Source organism: Salvia splendens, chromosome 13 (genome assembly GCF_004379255.2).
Source record: "Salvia splendens isolate huo1 chromosome 13, SspV2, whole genome shotgun sequence".
NCBI classification, from domain to species: Eukaryota; Viridiplantae; Streptophyta; class Magnoliopsida; order Lamiales; family Lamiaceae; genus Salvia; species Salvia splendens.
In genome coordinates, this window is record NC_056044.1 from 22,013,422 (window position 1) to 22,022,335 (window position 8,914).

Sequence of the window (8,914 nt, forward strand, 5' to 3'; positions counted from 1 at the left end):
ATAAATTTGATAATTTTAAATGTTGAGATGAATCTGATGAAACAACTAAAAACAAGATAAATTCAATACAATTTTAAGTCAATAAATTTGGTAAAAACTTTGCTCAAAAGTTTTTATGGGGTGTTTTATTATTTTGTATAAATGCAAATTCTCACCATTATTTTGTGAATTTACACTCATGCTTCAATTGTTCATAAAATAAGATATAGTATTAATTACTTTCCCCAATTGCAAACTCTGATATTTTGTGAATTTTGCAATGTCATATACAGATATACTATCAATTATTCTTAGAGCATCCACAACCGTGCTCTTGCCAACGAGCACGGTTGTGGGCTCGACCCCACTTTTTCTGCCTGCTCTTAGGCAAGAGCACAACACCCACAGTCGTGCTCTTCCGCAAGGACGAGCACAAGGGTCCCACCATTCTATTATTCAATTTAAATCAAAACATTTCCATAATATTAAAATTCTTAAAAAAACCGAAATCATATTACAAATTACAAATAAAATAAAAATTACATAATTAAAATCCTAAAAATTAAAAATTACATACTTAAACTGCTACAAATTAAAAATTACATAATTTAACTCCTAAAAATTAAAAAAAACATAATTAAAGGCTAAAAATACCTCCGTGGAATACTATTCATCTGGCGGCATTACCCCCAATTGTTTTTGGAGACCCAATATCATGGCCTCATGCGATCGAAGTTGCGCGGGGGTCATAGTTGACCTATCGGCCATATTAAGTTGGGCCAAAATCGCCCACAACGAGTTGGTGGGGGGTGGAGGTGGCGCATAGGGAACGGGGACTGGAGCGGGTTCGGGAGCATCGCCGAATGGAGTCGCGGCGAGACGGCGGTTGGCCGCCGCCTTCTTCCTTCCTTGCGGTCGGCGTTGGAAACCGCTCGGGCCAGCGTCAGGGCTACCCAAGTTAGCTCCGGCAAGTTGGCTAGCCACGTCTTCGGAGCCGGCGTCGGATAGGGATACCGACCTTGACCGTTTGGAGGAGCCGCTAGAGGAGGATGTTACGCCTCCCCTATACTTCAGATGAGACCGCGTCTCCTGCCAAATGTTGAGGTACTTGAACGGCTTGTTGTTCATGGATTGGTAGGTCGACAAGGCGGAACTGATGATGTCGACCTCGCTCCGGCCGCTCTCCGCCGACCGCTCTTCCTGGAGGTAATACCCCTGGAACTTTTTGATTTCTTCGTTGGCTCTGTATATGGCGTTGTGCACCATACTCTCGTTGCGCTCGATTATTCCCGCCGGCCGGTTTTCATTGTACCAGCGACAGATGCTCCCCCAATAATGATCTTCGGATTGGTTCGTGCCAACCTCCGGATCTTCGGAGATTGACAAGAATGTCTTGAACAATTGCTCCATCTCCGCCGGAGTGTATGGTGTGCAGACACCGCGAGTAGGAGGAGTCGGAGTTTGGGAGGGGCCGCTCGACCTCGCTCTAGGCTCGGGTGTCCACCCGTATTGCCATTCGGGGGCATCTTGGTCGTCGATCGGGTAAGGCCGATAGCCACCCGGAACTCCCGAACTTTGGGTTTGAGGAGGGGCCGAATATTCCATTTCCGGACTAGGAAACGGTTGTGAACCGAACCAATCGGGGTTCCAACCGTGGGAGCCGGGGGGGTGATCGCCGTGACCGGACATTGTTATGTTGTAGGAGTAGAAGAAAGATTGAGAATGGAGATGAGAGAATGTAGATGAGAATGGAGATGAGAGAATGTAGATGAGAATGGAGTAGTGTGGTGTGAATTTTTGGGTGTGAAAGTGGGGGTATTTATAGATGAAAATGTGTATTTTTGGGGGAAAAAAATGAAAAAAAAATAAAAGTGGGTAGAAAATGGATATATTTTTTTGGGAAGTGTGAAAATATATTTTTTTTTTATTTTTAATTGGTTTTTTAATTAAAAACCGATTTTTTTTAAAAAACAATCAAAATTGCCAACGGCTAAGCCGTTGGCCAATCCGCGCCTGTCACGTCACCTGCTCGCTGGCACGGACGTGCTCGATGCATCGAGCAGTGTCGTGCCAGCGGCGCGAGCGCAGCGGCGGACAGCGTCTCCGTGCCGCTGGCACGGACGGACGCCGTCCTGCTCACCGTTGTGCATGCTCTTAAATACAATAAATGCTACACAAATTTGCAATCATGGATCCAACTTTATTCTTAAATACAATAAATGCTGCACAATATGTCCAATCGCCAACCATCACTGAAATGACCGGAATGCCCTTTTAGGGCTTAAGGGCAATATAGTCAGAAAAAATACGATATGTGATTATGTTTAAGGTTAGGGTTGTCTGGCGATATATTTTTTTGTTAGGGGCCTGCAGTGACACAAATGGAAACGTTAGAGACTTTTGAGGTAGTTCACTCAAATATAAATCTGTTGGTGTGTATAGAAATGGTGGTCAAGTATTAGTAGCATCGGTGGTGTGATGGAAGAAGGCTTTTGCAGCTTCATATGTAGACCAGCAGATAGCGGGCGTGGAAGAGTATCCTCGGCATCCATCCCCTCATGAGGCCGGCGTACCCATCTTTCTTTACTATTGTTCCACAAACATCTTGGATTGAACCATTCTCGAATCTATCACATCCGCCAACAAAAACACAGGAAATAGTCATTCCAATGTACAATTTTACTAGTACATGTTCTGAGATTGGACGTTGTGTGCACTTGGGCCCAAGACTTGTAGCTCAAAACAGAAAAATACTCTTACCCTTTGCTACACTTCAAATTTTTTACCCACTTCAAAAACATACTCATGCCAACAGGGAATCAGTTTTCATATATATTTGAAACTAGTTTGAAAATTTTCTTTTCCCTACCAAATAGTACTAGTATTGACATCAAATTAAGAAACTACTCTGTAATTTTTCTTATACCAACTAATTCTATCCTTCCACTAGCCAAATAATGACAAAAGCAAAAGGTACGATACTAGTTTTCCTTTTATTTCAACAATTTATACCGCAGCATTAAAAACATTCTTCAATCACAAGACAAAGTAGTAAAATATTCAAACAGCCTTGCTTTTCGAATAAATTGTTTCCAGCTAAATGACAGCTGGATGTTAGTTAATTAGTTAGATAAGAGTTAGTTAGACGTGCACCGATTATATAAGGTGTTTTGTACTCGTTTGCATTCAATTTGAATAAGATTTGAATTCAATTTGAATAAGATTTGAATGTTTTCTCCAAAATATCTTTTCTCTTCTCTTCTCTGACTCCTTCACATTCATGGAGTTGATCTACATAGATTTATTATGGTATCACTGACAAAATCTTCCGCATTCTCTCTCTAATCTCCTTCAAATCTCGATCTTCTTCGATTAATCTTCTCTCTCGCGATGAACAATCACAATCGAGTTGCCCAGCTACCTACCGAGGACACATCTAGTCCATACTTCCTTCATCCGAGTGATAATCAGGGGATCATCCTTGTTCCACAACAACTTACTGGATCTAATTACGTAGCTTGGAGCAGATCCTTCAACACTGCTCTACTCGCCAAAAATAAACTTGTGTTTGTTGATGGATCTATTCTTCGTCCAGCTCGTGATGATCTACTCTATTAGCCATGGATCCGTTGCAATAGCATGGTGATTTCATGGCTACGCAACTATGTATCTCCACAAATATGCTCAAGCATCATGTACCTAGACGATGCATATGCGATCTGGTTCGATCTGAAAGAGCGCTTCTCCACAGGTGATTCAGCTCGAATCTATCAACTCAGACAACAGCTCATGTCTCTCTCTCAAGGATCATATGATGTTAATACCTATTTTACTAATCTCCGTATACTATGGGATGAATACAAAAATTCACAACCTATTTCCTAGTGTACTTGTGCTAGATGCACTTGTGATAGTGCTTCAAAGTGGAATCAACATCAAGAGAATGATTGCACCATGCAATTTCTCATTGGCTTGAATGCCTCTTTTTCTCAGCTCAGATCTCACATTCTCTCAATGATTCCTCTTCCTTCTCTATCTAAGGTTTTCTCCTTGGTGATTCAGGAAGAGAGGCGGAGACTAATTGATGGAAACAGCCTATCCTCTGCTCCTGCTCGAGCTCCAGTCACTAGTGAATTGCCTTTTGCTAATGCAACATCTTCATTTGGCAGAGGCTTGAACAAATTCCTATGCTCTCACTGTGGAAGGACCAATCATCCTGTTGAGAAATGTTTCATTCTTCATGGTTTTCCACCTGGCTTTGGAAGAGGGAAGGCAAAATCTCCACAATCATTTGGATTTGCTGGGAACTCAAGTCCTCATCAAAATTAATCTTGTTGAAGACACTACTAATATGCCAAGTATTGATCAATATCAACAGCTTATCAGCCTCTTGCAGAGCCATAAACTCCACAATTCCTCCACTCTACCCAACACACCAGTCAATGACCTTCCTGCTCAATTCTCGGCTCATGCCTCTAACAACTTTTCTGGTACAGTTTTCTTCACTCCTTGCATAAATCTATTTAATCTTCATGCTCTAGTTCATCTACATGGATTCTAGATACATGAGCTACTCACCACGTATGCTATGATCAATCTATCTTCAATTCTGGCTCACCAATAGCAAATGCTTCAGTAAATCTTCCAAATGGTAATACAGCTCCGGTCACTCATCTAGGTACTGTAAAACTCACCTCTCTCATCACCCTTTCTTCAGTTTTACATGTACCATCATTTTCCTTCAATTTGATCTCAGCCAATGCACTCACCCAAAACTCAACTTGCACTGTCATTTTTAATCACAATAGCTTCCAAATTCAGGAAGCTTTACTGGGGACAGTGATTGGGAAGGGTAATCGAGTTGGGAACCTCTACATCTTTGAGTTTTCAAAACCATCATGTGGTGATACAAATACACCTCAGCCTTGTTCTAGAGACAATGTTACACCACTTTTGAATTCTGCTTCTGTAACTCCATTGTAAGTCTTGATGTTTGGCACCAACGTTTGGGCCATCCCTCATTCAATAAATTGAAACTCATATCCACTATTTTGTCTCCATCATACTCACATCTTACTACTTGTCAAATATGTCCCATTGCCAAACAAAAGAAACTCCCCTTTCATGTATCCACATACACTTCATCTGAAATTTTTGATATGGTTCATTGTGATATATGGGGACCTTTTTCTACCCATACACATGATGGTTTCAAATATTTCTTGACCATAGTGGATGATTTCTCACATTTTGTTTGGACTTTTCTTCTCATACACAAATCTGAAGTCCAATCAGTCATGACTCAATTCTTTTACACTGTTAACACCCAATTCTCCAAGAAAATAAAGGTCATGAGGAGTGACAATGCCCCTGAATTCTATCTCCATTCCCTCCTTTCATCATATGAGACTATAGCTCAGAATTCTTGTGTGGAAACTCCACAACAAAATGCAAGAGTTGAGAGCAAACATCAGCATTTACTCAATGTAGCTCGAAACCTCTTATTTCAGTCTCACTTGCCCATTTCTTTTTGGGGAGAGTGCATTCTCACAGCCTCTTTCCTCATAAATAGAACTCCCTCATTTGTTCTGCCAGAAAACATAACTCTCTTCCAAGCTCTCTTTAAAAAGGCTCCATCCTACTCAAATCTAAAAGTCTTTGGTTGCCTTTGTTTTGCATCCACTTTGGATAAGAGTAAACACAAATTCTCTCCCAAAGCCATCAAGTGTATCTTCATTGGATACCCCCCTCTGGTTACAAATGATACAAAGTCATGGATCTAGACACCAATGACATCTTCATAAGCAGAAATGTCTCATTTCATGAGTCTGAATTCCCTCTTTCTTCTCAGTCTCAGTCTCCTTTTCCAACAGATATCTCACATGGTCCCAGCCATTCTCCATCTCATACTGATCTTACTCTACCTCTCATCCCTCAAAATGATCCCAGTTCTTCTATCTCCCATCATTCCAAATATGGGAGATCACTCAAAACTCCATCCCATCCCACTGATTACATATGTAATTCAGTAACTACATCTTCTAAATATCCTATCTCATCTTATTTCTCTCTATCCAAGCTGTCTCAGCCCTACCTCAAATTTATCATCCTACTCTCCATACTCACTGAGCCTTCATCATATAAGAAAGCCTCTTAAAGCCCAGAGTGGGTTTTGGCTATGCAAGATGAGCTGCAGGCTTTGATCAGAACTAATACTTGGTTGATCACATATCTGCCCCCTGGCAAAACACATCTCTCTTGCAAATGGGTGTACAAGTTTAAATTCAGGGCTGATGCTACTATGGAAAGGTATAAGGCACGTTTGGTTGCTAAAGGCTTCACTCAACAGGCTGGTATAGATTTTCATGACACTTTTTCCCATGTTGCAAAACTCACCGCAGTAAAAATGATGCTATCTCTGGCTGCTTTAAAAGGATGGTCTTTGGCTCACCTAGACATCAATAATGCATTCTTGTATGGGGATTTAGAAGAAGAAATTTACATGACCTTACCTCCTGGTCTGATCATCACAGACCCTCCACCTGGTTCTGGTCAGCTTGTTTGCAAGTTGAAGAAGTCTTTATACGGCCTTAAACAAGTATCCAGAAAGTGGTACCTGAAATTTTCTCAGGTTTTATCTGGTTTTGGATTAGTTCAATCTGCTTCTGGGAACTTCTTTGGAGTTGTCATTTATGTAGATGACATTTTAGTGGCTAGCAGTGAGGATAACTTGATCTCTGAGTTTAAAGACTTCCTTGCCAGTCATTTTAAGTTCAAGGATTTGGGCAAACCTAAATACTTTCTTGGTATTGAGATAGCTAGAAATAACACTGGAATCTTTATATCTCAGCATAAATATGCTTTGGATCTTGTAACTGATGCTGGATTGCTTAGTTGTAAACCAGCATCCACTCCCATGGATTCCATCAAGTAGCATGCAAATGGATGCAGGAGAACCACTTGCTGATCCAACAGTATATAGAAGACTGATTGGAAGACTTGTATATCTTTGCATCATACGCCCTGACATCACATTTGCTGTCAACAAGCTCAGCCAATTCTTGTCTAAACCATGCTCAGACCATTCACTTGCTGTTGAAAGAGTTCTCAAGTACTTAAAAGGCACAATAGGCCACGACCAATTTTATTCTGCTCAAGCAGATCCATCTTTAAGCATTTTTTCTGATGCTGATTGGGCTGGATGCCCAGATACTAGGAGATCTATCTCTGGTTTTTGCCTATTTCTTGGTACATTTTTTATTTCTTGGAGATCAAAGAAGCAGCACACTGTATCTAGATCCTCAGCTGAGGCTGAATATAGGTCAATGGCCCTTGCTTGCTGTGAAGTAGTATGGATTGTTGCTTTGCTCAAGGACTTTGGTTTGGAAGTGATATTTTTACTAAACCTCTAGCTACGGAACCTTTCAACAATCTGCTGTTCAATATGGACTTCAAGAGTCTATATAGTCCATCTTGAGGGGGCCTATTAATGATGCTATCTCGCTATCTCCATCATGCAGCAACAGCCAGCCATCATCTCACTTACACACGAGCTCAGCCCATGAAATGCTCAGTCTATGGAATGCAAAGAGGAGTTAGAAGTTAGTTAGATAAGAGTTAGTTAATGACAGCTGGATGTTAGTTCGTTAAATGAGTTAGTTAGATGTGCAACGATTATATAAGGGGTTTTGTACTCATTTTCATTCAATTTGATTAAGATTTGAATTTTCTCTCCAAAATATCTTTTCTCTTCTCTGACTCCTTCACATTCATGGAGTTGATCTTCATAGATTTATTACTGCCCCTCAGCTGGAGCCGCTGCTTCACCACATCCATCGGCGTCAGCACCGCGCCGCTGGCCACGGTGGCGCACACCCCGCCGCGGCGTGCGCGGCCGAGCTGCTGCTAGGGTTCCCGCCGGAGAAGCTCCGATTGCACAACTCGTAGACGGAGAAGTAGGCGGCGTGGCGGGGCCGGCGCCGATCCCCATGGCGGCGATACCGCGGTAGAAGCCGGTGGCGCCGTCGGATTTGAGGATGGATCGGATGGCTTGATTGACGGTGGCGGAATTGAGCGGACAGGAACTTAGGGCTTGCATCTGCGTTTTGATGGTATCGACGGGGAACATGGCCATGTGCTCCGCCATGCCGGCGACGGAGCCGGCGATCATGAATTGCCAGAATTTGAGGCCGTCGTGAGGCAGGGCGGAGGTGTCGGCGGCCATTGGCGGTGGAAACAGGGGGAATTGGGGAGAAGGGATTTGGCCATATAGAGAAGGAGAGTCGTGATTGAACGAAACTTGGAAGGAGTCAACAATTGGATTCCAATTCTACTCTTGGAAGGAGAATGCCAACCTCATTAACTAAATTAATATACCCCATAATTTGTGAAATAACAAAGGCAAATTATGTATTTATATTTAAATATGTTTAGATCTTAATCACTTAAACACTATTCCCATTGTTTTATTATTATTATTATTATTATTATTATTATTATTATTATTATTTTGAAATTACTCCTTCCGTTCCCAAAGAGTGAACTTTAGGTTTGACACATGTTTTAATAAATTATTGGTAAAGTAAGAAAGATATAGATAGATAAAGTTTTTTAAGTATTGTTAGTGGAGAATGTGTCCACCTCATTAGAGAGAAGAGAGTTTCCAAAATTGGAATGTTCATACTCTTTGGGGACGAATGAAAAAAGAAATAGTACAAACTCTTTAGGAATGGATGGAGTATAACATAATAAAAATAATGATTTTACTAGACAACTATAATAAAAAAAATACAATATGATTAAAATTACATAATTCTACTCATCATCGACATGGCAAAAGTGTGCCCACATTTCATTAACTAGATCTTGTCACAATTGGTCATGTTTTTATTGCATGTCAACTCATGCTCATGAGGAGTGTTGTCGCGCCTAAATA

At 41.2% G+C, this 8,914-nt stretch overlaps 1 protein-coding gene and 1 pseudogene across 1 annotated transcript; one reads left to right on the forward strand and one right to left on the reverse strand.

Annotated features, from left to right (window-relative positions):
• Positions 1 to 6,920: 6,920 nt before the first annotated feature.
• On the forward strand, positions 6,921 to 7,391 carry LOC121760699 (uncharacterized mitochondrial protein AtMg00240-like). Its single transcript, XM_042156332.1, has one exon. It carries the CDS (start codon positions 6,921 to 6,923, stop codon positions 7,389 to 7,391), a length of 471 nt encoding a protein of 156 aa, XP_042012266.1.
• A 301-nt stretch (positions 7,392 to 7,692) lies between these two features.
• On the reverse strand, positions 7,693 to 8,521 carry LOC121760700 (annotated as a pseudogene).
• Between the last annotated feature and the right edge of the window lie 393 nt (positions 8,522 to 8,914).